Source organism: Cicer arietinum, chromosome 8, assembly GCF_000331145.2.
Source record: "Cicer arietinum cultivar CDC Frontier isolate Library 1 chromosome 8, Cicar.CDCFrontier_v2.0, whole genome shotgun sequence".
Lineage (NCBI taxonomy): Eukaryota > Viridiplantae > Streptophyta > Magnoliopsida > Fabales > Fabaceae > Cicer > Cicer arietinum.
Window position 1 is genome coordinate 13,362,424 of NC_021167.2, and position 20,566 is coordinate 13,382,989.

Consider the following 20,566-nt stretch of genomic DNA (forward strand, 5'->3'; position numbering starts at 1 on the left):
CGTATAGCTTCTAACCTTGCGATTGGAGCAAAAGTTTCATCATATTCTATACCTTCTTGTTGATTGTAACCTTGAGCAACCAACTTTGCTTTGTTTCTCACAACTTTACCTTCTTCATCTAGTTTGTTTCTGAATACCCATCTTGTTCCTATGATGGTTTGATCTTGTGGATCTGGAACCAGATTCCAGACTTCATTCTTCTCGAATTGAAGAAATTTTTCCTTCATTGCTTCAATCCAAGATTGATCAACTATGGCTTCTTTGATTGATTGTGGTTCAATTTGGGAGATCATTGCGATGTTGTTGTTGCCATCATAACTTGAATGACAGTCTTGTTCTAATTCCATCAGCAATATCTCTAATGATTTGATTTTGAGGATGATCACTAATTGTTCTCCAGCTTTTAGGAGGAGAATGAAACGGAGATTGTTTATTAATCTGGGTTTCTTGGAGAACATTCTGTTGCCGGTGTTGCCCAGAATGTTATTCTTCTTCCTCATCTTTTTTACTCAAATCAAGATCATCAAATAACATATGTATGTTGATTTCGATAATTTTGGTTTTTAAATTGAAAACCCGATATCCTATAAAATCAGTTGAGTAACCCAAAAATATAGCTTTGTCTAATTTTGCATCAAACTTTCCAAGAGTTTCTTTGTTGTTCGAGATATAACAATAACAACCAAAAATATGAAAATATAATATGTTTGGCTTCCTGTTTTTCACGATTTCATATGGTGTTTTGTTTATGATCTTTGTTATGGATACTCGGTTTAATAGCATGATGTATTGATAGCTTCAGCCCAAAAATATTTTTCAACATTTGATTCTTCCAAGATTGTTCTTGCCATTTCTTGTAAAGTTCTATTTTTTCTTTCAACAACTCCATTTTGTTGAAGAGTTCTTGCACAAGATAGATTATGAGAAATACCAAGTTCTTCAAGGAAGGTTTTAAAAGAGGCATTTATAAATTTTCCTCCATGATACTTATAGAAATGATTGTGGAATCTTTTTCATTTTGTACCTTTTTACAAAAGATTTTGAAAGCATCAAAAACATCATCTTTTTGTTTCAAAAATAATACCCAAGTGTATCGTGAGAAATCATCAACAATAACAACACCATATTTCATTCCTCCTAAACTTGTTGTTTTAACAAGGCCAAATAGATCAATGTGAAGTAGCTCAAGAGTTCTATTTGTGGAGATGAACTCTTTTGCATGAAAACTGCTTTTGACTTGTTTTCCCTTAGCATAAGCTTCACATACTTCATCTTTTTCAAAATTTAGTTTTGGTAATCCTCTAACAAGTTCTAGTTTTGAAATTTTTGAGATAGTTTTCATGCTAAGATGACTTGTCCGCTTATGCCAAATCCATTTATCTTTATTGATAAACATGAAGCAGGATTCGTCAGGTAGTTCTTCTAGATATAAAACATAAAGATTTTTCTTTCGAGTTCCAGAAAACATTACTTCCCCAGATTTTGTTTTTATTATTTCACATAGGTTAGGTTTGAAAATAACTTCAAAGCCATTGTCACATAGTTGACTTATGAACATATTGAACATCAATTATTTTGGCATAATTTTTCTTACCAATTGTTTCTTTACCTTTAATCCGAGCTTGATTATCATTCCCGAAAGTGACTGATCATCCATCTTTCTTGACGAAGGACATGAATCAATTTTTATCACCTGTCATTTGTCTTGAACAAAAATTGTCGAAGAACCATGGTTTTTTCTTGACACTTTGAGATCCAACCTGCATGATTTGTTACATTAACTTTAGGTACCCATTTGATCTTGGGTCCTTGAAGGTTAGTTTTGAATTTTGATTCCTTCTTAATATGGCATGTTGATTCATAGTGGCCAATCTTAGAACAAGAGGAACATCTAGTGATTTGTTTTTGAAAAGGTTTAGAAAACTGAGTTTTAACTGATTTTGGTAAAATTCCAGAACATTCTCCTTTTGCTACATTAGCTGGAGAACGTTCTCCTTTTTTCAGTTTTTGGAAAATTTATGTTTTTGCTCCAGAATGTTCTCCTTTTTTTAAGCTCATTTTGTTCTTAATTTTCTCATCTCTTTTCCTAAAATAACATGCAAATTCCAGATGTCAAACCTTACTGCAATATGAACATTTAATTTTGCATTTACCTTATTTTCTCTCTAGAACAAAAAAGTTTTCATACATTTTGGTTTTTTGAGTTTGATTGAAACCAAGACCAACTTTATCAAATATTCCTACTTGAGATCCTATGATTTTTTGAAATGTTTCAGTGGCTTTAATGAAATTTGACAGATGTCGCGGCCTAAAATTTCGAGTGTTTCTCGAATTCAATAGAGTCGCCACCAAAATTTATTTTAAAATAGGGAAAATATTGAGAAACCCTTAAAAATAGAAAGAAAAAAAAATGGTCTTTGAAATCAAATTTTGAGTTCGGGAGTCAATTATGGATAGGGAATGTATTAGCACCCTACGACATCCATTAATTGTGCAAGATTAAAATTAACTTTAGTATATTCATTTCTCCTTATTATTAAATATGAAGAAATCAAAGCTACGTAGTTCTTAGGTAAGAAAAAGAATACAGATGTGTTGAGTGTTTCCAAAGAAAATTTGTTTTGATAAAAAATATTTTGACGAAAAGAAAAATAAAAGAGTTTGATTTGAATAAATATTTTAAAATATGAGTTTTAAGACGATCAAGTTGTACAACTTGTGTCTCAAAACTCAAAGAGTAAAGAAAATGTCACGTCTAATTTAATCATTTTAAAAAATATTTTATATTATTCTCGATTTTTAAGTTGAGTTTCAAAACAACCAAGTAGTACAACTTGTGTTTTAACAACTCAAAGATTAAAAAAATGACACATCTAAATAATAAACTTTTAAAAAAGTTAATTTTATATTTATATATTTATAAAAATAAGTTTTAGAACTATGGATTATATAAATTGTGTTATGTTATTCATGTATTAAAGGAATTCGTTTCTGATTAACCTTTAATAATATTTTTTAATTATTAATTTGCTTATGAGTTTTAATTTATTAATCTATCTGTGAAGATGAGATTTAGAACCGTTAAATTGTTGCAACTTGTGTTCTAATAACTCGAAGATTAAAAAATGTTACATTTAGTTAATCTTTAATTAAATATTTGTGTTTTTCTTTACGAAATTTGATTTTTTTTAGTTATGAAGCAAATTAAATTCAAAATTAAAAAGAGAAAAAAAAAACTAGATGGGCTAAAATTCCAAACAAAAAGGTTTTTATTTTTTTATTTTTTATGTTAGGCCCAAGATAACACAAAAAAAAAACTTAAGAAAGGGTAAAATGATAGGAGCTAAGGCGGCTGTGTGTTTCCAAACCCTAAGTGCGCATTTCAAAACAGAAATTGTAGCCGCCATGTGTTTGCAAAAACACAAACAGAGAGAAAATAAAAACAAAGAAAGAAAGAAAAATAAAAAAAAAGGAGGAAGAGATGGAAAGCTTACAAAGATGAGGTCGTGAGAAGGAGAAGAGACTAAGGAGGAGGGTGCGGCCGCTCCAAAAGGCATGGTTGTCGTTCCGGCGGCGACAATGACAATACGAAGGTTTGAGATTTCTTCTTTTCTATATTCTTTTGGGATTTCTGATAAAAATGAATTTGAGTTTGTTTTTATTTTGCATGTCCTGGATTTTTATAGTTTGAAGAAAACATAAAAGAATAAAACAAAGTCAAACAAAACAAAAATAATTAAAGTAGTGATAAAGCGGATTCATATATTTTTTTTTATTTTGAAAGGTATAATCGTCAAGAATATAAAGTTGTTGCATAAATAACAGAGTTTATATATAGTTACCACACACAAATTGGATGTTTGTTTCACTATTATGATTTGTCCATCTAATGAGTATTTGCTCTTGTTTTGAATTAGTATATTTTTCTATCAACCATCTAATGTTTCAAAACATTCAAATCAAAAACTTTTTTTACTGATCTCCCAAAAACAAACCTCATCCCCTATCTGAAAAAAACTAGACTCTATTTATAGAGTTTTATTTAATTGTTCAGTTGCTTTCTTTGTTTGTGTCTTTGTTTGAGCTTTCCAGTTCCTAGTTAGATGTTTCATTTCTTTTGCTCATCATCTAAGTTTTTTTTTTCTGCACATCAGATGCGTTCATGGTTTTAGCCTATTGTTTGTTTTTATCTGATCATTTGCTGAGCTTTTTTATTTGAAGCTTTAATTTGTCTTTTAGTTTTTTTTTTAACTCAAAAGTTTATCTCTTTGATATGTATAATGTGTACAATGATTGACTTATAAAAATTATGTTTTTATTTCTCTAATTAGTTACAACAGCTACAAATGTATAAGTGAGCAAGGCTTGTGCATCAATATCAATCAGCATCAGCAGAGCAAGGCTTGGCAGTAAGCAAGGGCAGCAATAGAGAACAAAACAGAGGCAAAACAAGCTGGAGCAGTTGACTTAATTTTTATTGTAATTTGATTTGGCTTTATTTTTAAAATTGTAATTTGATTTGATTTTAAAACTGTAATTTGATTTCACATTGTAAATTGATGAGACATGATGAACATACTTATTGTAATTTGATTTGGCTTTAAAACTGTAATTTAATTTGACATTGTAAATTGATGAAACATAATGAGCCTGATTTTTAGCTATATTATTTTTATTTCTTTATATATATATATATATATATATATATATATATATATATATATATATATATATTCCTTTTTTGTATTAATGATTATGAAAGCAGAAATCACAAAATTTGATATATTATAATAAAAATGGATATTATTACTTTTTCAATTATTTCTAATAAGTTGGACAAAATTGAGGTACTACAACAGATCATTTTTAAGAAGTTCAACTTCCGCTTTAAGGAGAATGTTCTCCTTTTGAAATGCATAATGTTCTTGACTTTTCTTGATTTTCGGTTTTAAATTCTTTGAGTTGAGATTCTTTTAGATTTTGAATGATATCTTTAAGCTTATCATCTAGAGTTTGAGTTTTCTCTTTTTCTTTGTGAAAATTTTCTTTTAAAGAACTACACTTTTGAACAAGAAAGTTTGAATCATTTAGCAAGTTGTCAAATTCTTTTTCCATTTGTTCACACAAAAGACAAGGTTCATAATTTGTTACCTCATTTTCTTTAGTATTTGCCATTAAGCATAAGTCGGCTTCTTCATCTTCTTTTTCATCAGATTCATCTGAGTTATCCCATGTAGCCATCGTTGAATTCTTTTTGAAAGAAAATATGTTTGGTGGTTTTTTACTTAGGGGACATTCAGATTTGTAATGTCGCAACTTATTACATCTGAAACATGTGTTTTGGCTCTTGTCTACTTATGTTTTGGGACTTTCTCTTTTGTTTGAGAATCCCTTCTTAATTTGACCTATTATTCTCATCATTCTTTGAATTCTTGTAGTGAGAAGAGCAATTTCTTCATCAGAATCTTCCTGCCCAGTTTCTTCAGATTCTTCTTCTATTTGTGTTGTTATACTTTCTTGAGATGCTTTTAAGGCTATTGTTTTTCCTTTCTTGGCTGGTTTGTTTTCATGTAACAATACTTCATGTGCTCTTAAGGTTGGCTTGGCTTATGGTTGTCACCATTGGTCTCCATATGGTTGGAAGGAATCTCATGATCTTTCTCTCTCTGTCTTGTACTGAGTAAGCCTTGCCAAGAGAACGCATCTCATTCACTATAGTTGTGAACCTTGAGTATATTTCGTCAATGGTTTCTCTTTCATTCATTCGAACAGCTCAAATTTCCTTATGCCAATGTCTATTCTTGTTTCTTTGACATGGCTTGTTCCTTCGTGATGAGTTTGCAGTGAGTCCAATACTTCTTTAGCAGGTCTGAATTCATCAACTGTTTCATTTTCTTCCCTGCTCAAAGCACACGATAAGAATAATTGAGCTTTAGAATTTAAGAGTACCTTAGTTTTGTCTTTAGGTGTCCAGTCGATTTCTTTCTTTTCAGCAAATGTTGAATCATTTTGATCAACTCTTGGTATGAAATCTCCATATGTAATAATGCACCACATTCCTATATCTTGAGATTTCAGAAACAGTTGCATCTTGTTCTTCCAAAAGTAGTAATCAGTTCCATCAAAATATGGTGGTCTGTTTGAAGATCTTCTTTCAACAATGTATTTTGCTTTTGTAATTTTTTCTTCTAGATTTTTTACTTTAGCACTTGTTAAAGTGATTACTCTTTAGAGACCTTACTCTGATGTTAATTGAAGTAGCAATATCAACTTACAAGGAATGGGGTATGAATTATAAATTCACCTATTTAAAAATTCTTTTTAAGAACTTAAGAAAACAACTCAAGAACGATCTTTGTTATCAAAACAGAAAATCGAAAACGGGTTTAGGGTTTAGCTTGGTTAGTTAAAATTACATTTTTAATTTATCTATTTAACTTTATAATTAGAATGATTGAAAGTAAATAGAGATAAGGAAGATATATCACACAAAGATATATCATGGTTCACCCAACTCGGGCTATGTCCAGTCCTCACAATTGTGAGATTTTCAACTAAGTGTTCAAACGGAGAAAGTTCTTGGTTTTACACAGTTTTTGTATATCAGCCTTGATCTGCAACAACAGTTCCATTCCACCCAGAAAGGATTCAATCAAGTCAGTTATCAAACTTGAGAGGATTTTACAATTCACCTTTTAACCATAAAAAGATTTTTACAACATACTCAAACTATAAACAACCCTTATAGTTTTCAGTTTACGCACTAATGATTTAGAGAGATTGGTTGAATCTAATTATGCTCAACTTGTGTTTAAGCAAAGATTCTTGACAAAAGAACTCAGTAATACGATTTGGATATATGAAGATGATTTCATAGTTGATTCCTTTGCAAATGTGAAGTTTTCAAGTATGTAAGTGTATGTGATTGATGGGTTTTCTTAGCACTTGAAGTTATTCATTTTCCTTGAGCTTGGGGTTCTTTTTATAGGCTTTAGGATGTTTAATGATAGTCAAAAAGAGTCGTTGGAAGTGTTTTGTCAGTCTTGACCAAAGACCAGATTTTATGATTAAAAAATGTTCAAGTCTTTGAACACTTTTGAGTTTTGTTTGATTGGTATGGAATTCTTCATTCTTGGACAGCTACGATCTTGTTCAATGATCCTTTAATCTTTAGATATATGATTGATGAGATCAATTCAATATAGTGTTTTGATTGGCACAAAACAGGCTGAAGAATGATGATATATGGTTGAAGAATGATGTAACAAAACTGAAGAATGATGTTTAGTAAGCTGGAGAATGTTTGTATCATTCTGGACTGATGACATCATACTTGGAGAATGATTGTTGATTCTTCTAGAGATAGTTGTTAATCATTCTGGAGAGAGATGCTTGCTGCTGAAGATAATGTGTAACATGCTAGAAAATGTTTATCAGTCTAGAGGCTAATGTTACGTTGTTGGAGAATGATCATTTGATACTTTTGCTTTGAGTTGTGCCTTTGATCCTTTTGAGTGATTCTTTTGTTCGTATGAGAGTTGTACATTCCTAGTATATGAATTGGAAGTCCATTCGTGATTTACAAGAGCTTTCCTTGCATTAAAAATTGATGAGATCTTGCTTGCTGAAAATGACAAGAATGTGAAGAACGTTCTTGGTTTTGCAGATTATGTCAAGAACGTTCTTGGTTCCGTTTTGTTCATTTTTAGCTCTTTCTTTCTTTAATTTCTCTTGCATTTGCTTTGTATCTAACTTGGATTATTACACTTAAAAACACATGTTAAATTAACACATAATTTAGAATCATAATTAGAGTGTTTAATTAACTTTTTATTTGTTTACAACAAAACATTAATTTACAATTATGTCTCAACAGCTGCCTCTGAATATGATTGTTTCTACTCCAAGTAAGTCACCAAAACTGAACTAGTCTTTTATTTATTTATAAATTATAAAAAAATTATAAATTTTGGCATATACAATTTAACCCTCTTTTCGTGTTTGCACCTTCAGCATATCTTATGATTAAATTAATTCCACAAAATAGCTTGAAGAAGACGGTTTAAAATTTGTAGATATTATTTTTTCATAATAAAATACAAAATGAGTCCTGCAACAATCGGTCCTGCATCCTACGGGCAGCAAAAAAGCTCATTACCACTGCACCACCTCGAGATTGATTTTCATGCAGAAATTTGATAAACATATATATATATATATATATATATATATATGTGTGTGTGTGTGTGTGTGTGTGTTACACTAATATTTTAGTATGCACATTTCCAATAAATAATAAATATTTAGAGGGGTTGTGGCGCCTTCCCGCCACATTCACCACTAATTGATACTCAAGTGACGAAAATGTATTGTGATTTGACATGACATTTATGTGATAATGATCTTGTGTATAATTAACCTTTTGTCCTCATATCTATATTGAACACAAGCATAATATGTGTCACCCTTATATTGTTCAATATTATATTACTTGATATTCGAGTATACTTAGTAATAATAAATAAGATCAATATCTCATACTGACTTATTTCAACACGGTCATACTCTATCAAGGACCCCACAAATATTACTCTTGTTATGTATCAGTGTGAAAATCGTATCTAGGGCACTCGTGTTCCTTTATATGATTCATTAAGTGTTCAGTTAATCGACTTTATAATTGCTTTGTTACAGTCAATATTTTACGACAATGACATCTATGAGAATAACTTATTCAAGCTGCATACACCACTATCACTAATTGCCTATGAGAATAACTTATAACACTTACCCTTATTCAATTTAGAGGGTGACATACACCACTATCACTATGAGAGTAACTTATAACACTTACATAACACACTATGTAGCATTTTCATGGTGAGTTAATCCAGTACACCTTTATCGTAATGTGTACTTATGTTGTGACTTGATATTTTATATATATAAACTGTGAGATAAGATTATCAGTTCACACATATAATAGTCTTGATTTTATTATCATCGCTCTTTATAATAATATTTGACTACAAATATTAAAGAGTAAAATTCTATAGTATCTCACAATGAGTCATCTACCTAATATTCTATTAAATCAAATTTTACTCAAGAACTATGTGGAAACAAACATAATAACTTAAATGCCTTATTATAAATAAATAGCATGATATAATACAAATTCTAAATTTATATGAATCATTAACTTCTAAGACTTACACCGACAAAGACTCACTTTTCTTTTAATGTCTCATAGATGATAAATATATAGTAGAGGTTAAAAAAAATATTCTAACGAGATGATTTTAAGAATCGCAAAAAGGGGAAACGTATCCATAAAATTTAAATAGCAATGAATTGAGATGAAACAAGTATACATTTTAATGAGTGTGAATGGAACTTCTAAAATAAAAAGAGTTGTGATGAAGTTAAGTTTATCTCAAACAAAGTGTATTTTACTTAGTTGTAGCTCTTGTGCTTAGATAAGCACTATAAATAGATTTTGATTTATGTTAAATTTACAAATTGATTTTTGCAAAAATTAGTTTGAGCGAAATAATTTATGTATAAACTTTTTTTATATTAAAATAAGTTTGTAAAATTTTAGTCTTAAACTCAACTAAATGCGAAAGTAACATTTTTCACTTCAATCAAACTTAATTTCTAGCTGCCTCAAAAAAAAGAAAAACTTAATTTCTAGGACAAACTTTGTTTTTATATTCCCTAAAATAAACTTGGTGTTTTCACAAAACATTGTTTCAAATATTAATTTTTCACACAACCACATTCTATGCTTTCAAAATTACGTTAGAGCCCTTTACCTAAAATCAGTCACGTGATGGCTATGGGGTAGCGTCATTGATTCAGATACCATGATGATATAACAAAAATAAAATAATGTGGTCATAGTGGTACATTATGTAATCATAGAAAAATAAAACAATTGTGGTCAATGGTCATAGTGGTGGTGTACTCAAAGAGAGTACACGCCAAGTGAAACGGAATACGTGGTTGGTGACTAATTAATTAAGTTTATGCATCACATGTTGCTTTTTTGCACTTCGAAAATGAGATTGATACTTCTAATAGTGAAAAAAACATGTAATTGAATATGCAAGTTGCGAGTTGGGACATAGGAAGGGGGACCGACAGATAGAGCTGTAGCCTGTAAATAATGTTTTAAAGTTATAAATTCCTCTTAATAAATCTCCTATTAAGTCCTTTAATTAATTATAAATTTTCAATTGATGAGTTTTTTTAGACTTTAATCTATTATTTTATTATTTTTGTGAATTTAAATAAAGGGTTCATAGATTTAATAATTTATCATATGATATTTTTTTTCATATGTCTTTTATTAGTCACCTTGATCAATAAAATTACTAATTTAATAGAGGTTGATGATGTGTTTAGACTTGATGCATCTTGAGACTATATAATAGATGCACCTCACACATTAAGCAAACTAAAATGACTCTTTACTTTTACATAAATATTAGAGTTTTAATCAATGTCTTTTTGAAAATTAGTTTCTAGTTCTGCCACTCATTGCGAATTCAATCATTTTATTGGAGAAAACAAATATAAATTATTTTATAAATATTCGTTGAATTTTAAAATTTTCTATATCTTAAATTGAGGCGTGACTCTCACCTTAAATCTTTGTTATAAAAAATGAAAAAAAAAAAAAAAAAAAAAAAAATTTTATGGCAAGCAAATGAGAGAAAATGTGATGCACAACTTCGCCATCCAGCCAATCAATGACAATTCATATTGATGAAAAATAAAATTTATATTTTTCATTAACAATCAACATTTTTTGCTTCCTCTCTTATAATATCAATTACATTTATAAATAATTAAATAAAATCTCAAAAATAATGTCATTTTTAATTTTTTATAAAATTTTAATTGGTTTTATTTTTTCAAGTGTACTCTTTAAGTGCCTTTAGAGCATTTGATAATATTCTTCTTAATATTATGAGTATACTGCAAAGTTATTGTAACCTTTTTTTATTTTTTCTTAATGTTTGTGAAATGATTAAATGTGACGGTTATTATAGGAAGCTGCAGCGAGTAAAACTGAATCAATGCCATTTCTATAATTACTTTTATTTATGATTTAATTGTTAGACTTTTAATTATAAAAAACATAACATTTTATATAAGTGTTTTATAATACACATCCAAACACTTCAAATATTATACAAACGCTGTTTAATATATACGGTAAATATAAGTGATGATTCATTGAATTCAAGAATAAAAATATGCTAAGTTAGCATGTTTAATAACTTAATATAAATTATTAGTTTCATTATATAAATAATAGATTATTGACATGATATATTAATGATCAATTAACGCAAAATTTTATATAAATATAAAAAAATTTAATTATTTAATTTAGTCATCGATATTAAAATCTTATTATAAATTATTTAATGAAATATCAAATAATTTTAAAATTTAAACTTTTTTTTTGAGTTGATATATTCAAATAAGAACTTTTAATTTGACGGTTAAATTAATAAAATTCATCGTTTATATTGAGTTATCAAGGAGAGTAATTTATATAGATTTATTCTTTGAAGTCAAGAGATTTTTCATCCTATATATTTGTGTATATATATATATAGGGCTTGCTAATTTATAACCACCTCTTTATATGATAGTGTAAATTAACAACCTACACATTTTTACTTTAGACTAAAAAATTAATCTTTAATATTTTAAATAAGTAAAATTAAAAAGGTATTTTGTAAGTTTTATTTTAACTATCAATTATTAAAAGAGTTATAGGGTATTAATCTACACTGTCTAATTTTTATTTTTAGGTATAGATTAACTATTTACACTTTATTATTTGGACAAAAAAAGCTCCTCTTCTAATCCTTCTTTAGTAGCATTTCAAAAAGTCATCTTTTACTAACTTTAAAAAAAATAATAATAAAATAAAATAAAATAACCTTTTCAACAACATTTCAAAAAAAACCCGTTTATCCCAACTCCATCGTGATTTATCTGATGATGGGCTTTGAAAAATTGGCATCCGAAAGGCCCAAATATAACACAAATGTGAGATTTTTCTCCCTTAAATTCTCATAAATCTATAATATGTATTGTTTTGTTAAATTACATATTCAAATTATCAAATAAAACGTGTACTTAAAATCATAGAAGAAAAGAAACTGTTTGATTGATTTGAACACACTACGAGTTTGGAAGAAAGTGTTTCTCTATACTCAGACATATTGTAATCCTACTCTTACCAACCCCCTAAATTACCCAAACTATCCTTAATCATACCATCTAACATGAGGTGAAATTCACTATATGAGCCAAAATTCCAAAAAATTTAATTTTGAAATTTCTAAATGATTTCAATTTTAAAATTTCCAGAATGTAATTTAAATATAGAAAATCTCAATTAAAATTTTTGAAATTCTAAAAATTTTAATTTTAAGATTTTTGAAACACATTTCATTCAAAACTCAAATTCAAAGAAGCTCAACTTAAATTTTTGGGTTTTGAAAATTTCAATTTAGTTTTCCGATATTAAATATATTCTAGAAAAATTAAAATTGTAATTTTCAGAATTCTACAATTTTGAGTTTACCGACAAGTTCATGGAGGGTGAGCTAACCATTATTGTAAGAAAAAAATTGATTTTTTTAAAGTATCAAACAAAAATTTGGAATTTTGAGAGTTTGTAGAGTAGAAGTATATTTATAGGAGTATAGAATAAAAAATTTCAGTTTGGAAACATGGTGCCCCTGATTCAAACAATGACTTGATGTAGTGGTGCATTGATAATATTTTTAGTTCAGGAGTGCTTGTTCTCTTTATAATGTGGCACATTTCGTGTTCAATAAATGAAATGTTTTTTTCTGATGTAAATAAATGTGCAGTTTTAACTCTTTGGTAGCCAACATCATCACTACGTTAAATCATTCTTAGCATCTGTTTGAAATACCTACTACCTCTACTTTCCTTATTTTTAATATTTTAATAAGGATAATTTTGGATATTAATTAAAAAAAAAAAAGAGTATTGTATAAGTAGTATAAAATAAAAAGTTCAGTACAATCCACACAAATAAATGCTAGGAATACTATCTTTTCAACATTCACTTTTTCATTAGGTGAAATTAAAATAGGTTTCACTGATTTATGTGGGATCCATTATGGGACTTAGAAATGGGACCAAAAGTGTTGGAGTTAGGATGTTCCTTACACTTCTCATCCACATAAACCAACATGAGTTAGCAATGCATATGTAGTAGTAACCGAACATTTGTTTTAATTTTGGTCAATGAATTCTGATCAAGTATTAACATTATATCAGACCAATCTAATGTTGCAACAACATAAACATAAACATGTGAGGACTTCTTAAGAGTTTGTGGCTGGTAATGCAATGATCACCATGCAAAACAAGGCATTATACAACACATGAGTTCATTATCATCAACAGTGGTGAATTGTAACCACACAGCTTCTATGCAATGCCTCTCACATACTGGTCCAATGTTGTATTGAAAAGCTCAGACCTATCAAAATTCATCAAACCATTGAAAAAAAAACTTTATTTGCTTCCAGATAAAACTACCAAACAAAATATATAATCCCTAAACCGTTAATAAGGAAGAGGGAAAAAAAACTGAAAATGAATAATACTGTTAATGCTGGGTGACCAAAAAATTTAAGGGCATTTTTGTTTCCACTTTCTTTTACACCAAATTGTGTTTTTATTCCCTGTTCTTATAAGTGTATGAAAGATGTAAAATCATCTATACATTATTTGAAATAACTGATCATAAATGTATCAACATAAACGACCACCGGTTAACCTTTTACTTTCTAAAACATTTAAATTTGTTATACTTTAGCATTTAAAAGTAAAAAGATGTTTCAATAATCAAAATGATCAACTAGTAGATTTTGAATAATCTTTATATCTAGTTCTATCCAACAAGCATATAACAAACGGTCTTTATAACACTGTTGAAGTTTAATACCCAGAAACAAAATAAAAATCTTTTGCTATGCTAATTTATCATTTTCATTATGAGAGAGAGAGAGAGGGGCAAAATGAAAAGAGGACCTGTTGGATGTAGGAGAAAAATAAGAACAATGAAAAGTGAGCAAAGGAGTGAAAAATGAATATTCTTTATACTTTGCAAATGGACTAGTATGTCATTTAAACAGGAGTAAAGATTGTGTTACCTTATAGGAGCTCCAGGTGTGTAGAGTGGATTCTTGACAACATACTCGACATACAAATTGTAGATATACTTCAAGGATTCCCGAAGATCACCAGTTCTAGGATGAGTTACCAAGATAATCTGCATGAAAGCATGGAAATCAAGGCAGTGTTACAATACAACCAGTATAACAAGGAGTAATATATGAACATTGCTTCTTTGATTGTTTTTCTGGAAAGCATAATATGAAAAGAAAAAAGTGATTTTTTACTGTAAAATACCTGTTTGATTTTGAAATAGTTTACGGTTTTAGTAGAGCAAAGTAGTGCACCTTACTTTATTGGAGTACTTTATATAAGGTTTTAGTATTCTCCCTTAGCCTCTGATTCTTTTCATGAGTTTCCCTAAGTTATCCCCGTTTTCCACCCAAGTCCTACATTGAAAAGAATCAAGCCCAGAGAAAATAGTTTATAAAGAGGAGACACAATACCCCTCATTTTTCAGACGGTTTAGTAAGGATGACCAAGTCCAATATAAAAAACCTAATGGTGATTAGTGTTTAGTCTTTTGTATTAAGTTGCTATCAAGCTATTATAAATAATATTCAAGTTGTTATTGTTTCTCTTCTCTTTTTATCTAAAACCCATAACTTCAACAGGATTGAAGGAGGAAATTCAACTATAGGAGATGGCACTTGAACCTACCAAGTACCAACTGTTTAAGAATGATCTCCAATTCCATCACATAGATGACAGAGTAAATTGAATCGTGTTGCTGGACGAGCTTACTAACTTGGTGCCAAAATTGCAATTTTCCGGGGAGCTTCCAACCTTCTAGCCCCATTACACGAGGAACCCCAAGTTTTAAATTTCTTGCTTCTAGATCAAACCAAAATTTCCAGCCTAAACAGGGAGGAATAGAGAGGGTGAATAATCTGAAAATGGCTTGGAAAGAACCAATGAAGAGCTTGTGGAAAAGTGGAATAAAGGGTTGTGTATTAAATGTGGACAGGACTAGCATCTATTGGTACCCTGATTGCTTAATTAAAGCTATTGATTGGTGAATGGGAGGAAAATGAAGGGCCCATGAGTTTCTTACTGGCAGTTAAGGACAGAGAAGGCCAAGGAAAATAGAAGATGCCATGCAACATGATAAATATCCAGGAGGTACTATCTATGGATAAGGACTTTGGGAGGACATTGAAGGTAGAGGGATGCTTAGGAGGATACCCAATTCTCTTTCTCCTTGATAGTAGAGCTAGTCATAACTTCATTGCCACCGAACTAGTGGCCTATTTAGGGTTACCCATCATTAAAAACTCAGAAGTTTGGAGTTAAGCTGGGGGATGGTAGTAGTTATTTTCCCAAGGAAGATGCAATAATTTGGAGATTAAAGCTGGAAAAACAAGTTGGCAGATAGATACTTGTACTCTGGATAATGAATGTGATTTATAGATTGAAAAAATTAAGATAGTTTTTTATGGGGACGATGACGGAGGTGGAAGAAGCTGTGATATGTTATATACCTGAGATTTGAATAGTTAAAATTCCTTAAAAACACAGTTTCAGGGGTAATAACATGGAGAAGGCATTTCATTTGCCAACTGAGAGTTCATGTCACTCAACAGAACAAATTGCCACATCATAGGTTAATGTTCTAATATGAAATTTTGTTAAGTTAAACAGAGCTAGGTTGATATAGAGCTGAATGTATGTGACTGACAGATTTATTTTTAAGGTATGTTCCATGAAAAATGTGTTAGGGACAGAAATTATTATTTCGTCAATATCCAATCTTATCCAACCTAATTACAATCTCAGACATGACCACATAGAGAAACGAATTTGATTAAATAAAAATGATCAACCAGAAAACACCCTCACATGAAAAGGACACTGGGTTCTCTACTTCCATAAGAATCACAAATACCCTCACTAAAGCTACCAAAATCAAGGTATGTTTGGATTGGTGGTATAGAATAGAAAAGAGCCAGGTGGAATGAAATACAAAGATATAACATCAATTTTTTAAATATAACTAGCCTATTCCATTCCATTCTATCTACTTCATTCTATCTAATACCATAAATCCAAACATGCCCTCCAAATGTCACTTTAGCAGGCATGCTAAACACTGCTCTTGCTTTATTACATAAACATCTTGTAATTTCCTCATTATGCAGCATCAAACTAAGCCCAGTGAGGAAGCTTGTAAACAATGAAATGGATAAAGCCAAAAAGCAATTATTCTCACTTTTGGTTCAAATAAATATCAAAATGAAATCGTAAGCTATTCAAAAAATTAGATCAGACCAAAACTCCTAAAACCAAATACCAAATCAAAACGTGTTTTAAATTTCTTTCACTTTATCTTTATCTTTTTCTGTTTTTTTTTGTTCCCTGTCACTTAAATTTTTCATTCACAGCTTAGGTACTGAGGTCAACAAACCTAATATATTTCTGACAGAAAATGTGATTATAATTTATTACAGACAAATACAGAATAAGTTCCAAATAGCTACACTAACGGATGAATAAATGTGCAAAACCCAAGGTGCAAAGCATTCAACACAATTCTAGAATAGGCCGGGACTGCATCCACAAGAATCTAATAAGGATATATAAGGAAACACATGTTGTTGCATCTTACCTTTATTCCAGAAGGAGTTTCCATGAAACTAAGTTTGTATGTATTAGTGCGAAAGCTGTGAAACGAACAACCTTGACCAGGTAACTGAGGTACGCCAAGGTTTCCTTTCTCGGAACTACAAAATAAGTTGGAGAACAACGAATTAGCCCTACTGGTGCATTCTATAACATATAGAACAGCAACAATAATTTTCATATAATTCCTTTAAATTACACAAAATATCTACATAAAATCCATGAATTGTTGATCATTGCTGTGACAATAAACAAGCTAAGATAATCAAATATTAAATATGCAAAGCATAAAATATTCACGTGATGACAAATATATAGAAGAATAAGGGACATGAGAAAACTAGAAGAATCAGGATAAAGAACGATAGAAGCATCAAAATAAACAAATATCCTATTAAATTCCTGGTGATCGGATTAACCGAAAGTATTATTTGCAGGCATGTGGCATCGTTATTATTATGAAAGAAGTCAAGGAAAATCATCAACTTTTGTACATGTTAGCAACGCATAGAGTAAACAAACATCATTATCATGTCCAGTTTGGCATTTACAGACTCCATCTTAACCACATGTCTGTCACCATGCACAGCTCAACAGCTATTCATTTTCATCAATTATAAGCATTTTCGGTGCATTGTGTAAAAAAATAATCATTTCCGCAAAAGCTATCCTTGAGAGATTCCATTTCTGGAAAGACTTTAACACTGATAAGTGATAATTTGGAAGCCAATTTAATTTCACAACACCACGCCATAAATTTTCATTAGTATTCCTTGCATTAAAGAATAATATGTTTGGTTTGTAATTCACGTTCTTGTTTCCATACATATGTTTGTCACAAAGGAACTTATAGTTACTCTGGGTACAAAAGTATGTTTGCAGTCTTTCGATTGCAAAAACTGCAAAGCAAACATACACTAAGACTATAGAGCATAAGCATTCTTCAAATTACTTTTATTGCAATAAGTTACCTTCTGCATTTAGAAATGAATAATAGTAACAGTACATGTGGAAATCAATTAGCACCGATGTTATCATTATCAATCATAGAAACTATCAGTTAGTTCAAACTCTGCTAAGCAACAGTTCTATAGCCGCTATTGGACAAAATTTTCTACTAAATACCGTATCACAGAACAATAACAATTTGTTCAAATTCTACTATGTTATAGAGCTATAGTGACGCTAGTTGACAACATTTTATAACAACTAGTGTATCACAGAACAATAGTAATTTGTTTTAATTCTGCTGCTATGCTATAGGGAGCTAAAGTGCCGCTACTTAATTAAGAACGCTATTTAACAACACCGATTAGCATTGAAAAGATTTTACAGACAATCAAAATCCAATAACTAAACTTACCTAGTGGGATCCATCTTGGCAGTTAATGACTTAAGCGAAAAAAGCAGACCAAACATTAACTTATGATCTTGCTGAGCATTCAACGTATGCAAGGGACGGTTCCATTCTCTATAAAGCAAACATATACCATTCCTATTGAACACATACAACATATGGCCATTGTTTCCTGAAGCTGTCGGCGCAGGTGGTGACGGACTGATCTCAGAACCCCCAAAGAATTGCATTCTTGATGATCCAAAGGGATGTTGAAGTGAACAGATTGATAATTACTCACAATAATCCAGAAACCTAAAAACACAAGTTAAACACATAAATTCTAATTGGACACTAAATTCATCCAATACTTAAAAACACATGTTAATCACATTATTAAGCACAGACATTCATAATTGGCCACCAAAAATCATCTACTACATAATAAGGATAATTCCTATGAAGCACAGATACTGATATGACACTGACATTGAAATGCCGACACCATCGGATACGATCCAACACTGATAATAGTGTTAGAAATTGAACACCGAACACGCCTTCCATCAGAGGTGTGGATGCTACTGAGCATAATTCCGCCATCTAAAAAAGCGTTGAATGGGAGAATCGCGGAGCGGTGCGGAGTGGAGATCTGCAATCGCGGCCGCTAATAGCATCCGAAAAAATGAAAAGAAAAGGAAAAAGAAAAAACCTGGACGAGGCGACCGGCGACGAACTCCGGCAGCGTTTTCCGGAAAGTAGAGTTGATATCAGTGGTTGTTTGTGAATTGTGATGATACTACAAACCCAAATTGCAACGATATGATGTTGAAGTTGTAGTAGTGATTTGATTAATTTATTTTAAAGTAAATAAATTCTTCACTTTATTCTTTAATTTAAATATTTATTTTAAGGTAAATAATTAATTTTAAGGTGTTATTTATATATCATTATTTTAATAAGATGTTATTTTATAATACTAACACTTATTTATATATCACTTTTTTAATAAGATATTATCGTAAAAAAATTATTTTCAAAGTATATTAGATCTAATTAATTAAGAAATTATAATTTTTTAATCAAATATAATTTATAAATTTGAATTTTGATGATTCAAATGTTCAACTTAAATTAATTTTATAAAGAATAATTTAAAAATCTAAATTTTTTATAATTCAACAGCTCAATTTTAACTAAATAGTTTGATTGAGATGTAGAAATTACAATTTCTATAATCCAATGCTTTTGTTTAATTAGGTCATATTGAGTCGGTCGTTGAATCATTTAAATTGAAATTTCTAAGTCATTGTTTGTATATTTAAGTTAAATTAAAGTGTTGTATCAACGAAATTGGAATTCATAATTAGTTAAATTAATTAATTAAGATTGAACGGTTAATTCATCTAAATAATTGCTAGCATAATTAAGTTAAATCTAATTAGATCATCAATTTATAAATTATAATTAATATAGATTGATACATTAAAATCATCAAAAATAAATTTTTATATCATTGTTTGTTTAATTATGTTAGATTGAATCATTTAAATAATATTACTATATTTTATAATCCTAGTAAAATTTTATAGAAAATAAAAATTTGTTTAACCCTTTAAATAACAGTACTATATTTTATAATTTTATTGGGACAAAAAAAAAATAAATAAATAAATATTTGCGAACAACATACCTAATAAAAAAAACTTAAGACGTGCATTGTTAATTAAATCTTAAGACATACTTATTATATTTGCGAACAACATACCTAATAAAAAAAACTTAGTTGGTGGTAATGTATTGTTAATTAAATCTTAAGACATGTTACCATGATGTTGTTGTTTAAAAGTTGATTTATAGAACAAATAATAGAGGCAAACATGCACAATATCTATGTAATAAAAAAATAAGTGGAATATGTTTTTAATTCCTTAAATATATAATCTTTTATTTTTACTTCTTTTAAAAAAATTCTCCCAATTGAGGCCATTTTAAATTTTCGGTTATCAAATTTTATCATTGTTTTTTTTACAAAAATTTGCGTCACAAGTTTTAATTGTTTTTTAATTTTGACGATATGTCATTATTAAGACTTTAAAATATCATTAACTTAATAATTTAATTTTTAATTTAAAGTAATAGATAAATTAATAAAGATTCAAGATTAAAAAGTTAAATTATTAAACTAATTATATTATAAAGTATTATCAATTATATGTTATAAAAAAGTCACTTGAAACATGCAATATGAAATTTTATAGAAAAAAACAAGGACTAAATTGATAACAAAAAATTTAGAATAATCAATATTCAAATAAATTATTTAGAAGAATTAAAAATAAAAGTTGATATATTTAAATAAAC

At 29.3% G+C, this 20,566-nt stretch overlaps 1 protein-coding gene and 1 long non-coding RNA gene across 2 annotated transcripts; one reads left to right on the forward strand and one right to left on the reverse strand.

The window, feature by feature from the left end:
• The first annotated feature begins 3,367 nt into the window (after positions 1-3,367).
• On the forward strand, positions 3,368-4,666 carry LOC113784964 (uncharacterized). Its single transcript, XR_003471130.2, has 2 exons — positions 3,368-3,593; positions 4,332-4,666. It is a non-coding gene; the product is annotated as an uncharacterized lncRNA (long non-coding RNA).
• An 8,610-nt stretch (positions 4,667-13,276) lies between these two features.
• On the reverse strand, positions 13,277-19,052 carry LOC101489835 (uncharacterized). The gene is made up of 5 exons (XM_004516639.4): positions 18,915-19,052; positions 18,230-18,517; positions 16,853-16,967; positions 14,226-14,344; positions 13,277-13,549 (listed from the first exon to the last, which is right to left on the reverse strand). Exons 2-5 carry the CDS (start codon positions 18,451-18,453, stop codon positions 13,498-13,500), a joined length of 510 nt encoding a protein of 169 aa, XP_004516696.1. The 5' UTR covers positions 18,454-18,517; positions 18,915-19,052; the 3' UTR covers positions 13,277-13,497.
• Positions 19,053-20,566: the final 1,514 nt, after the last annotated feature.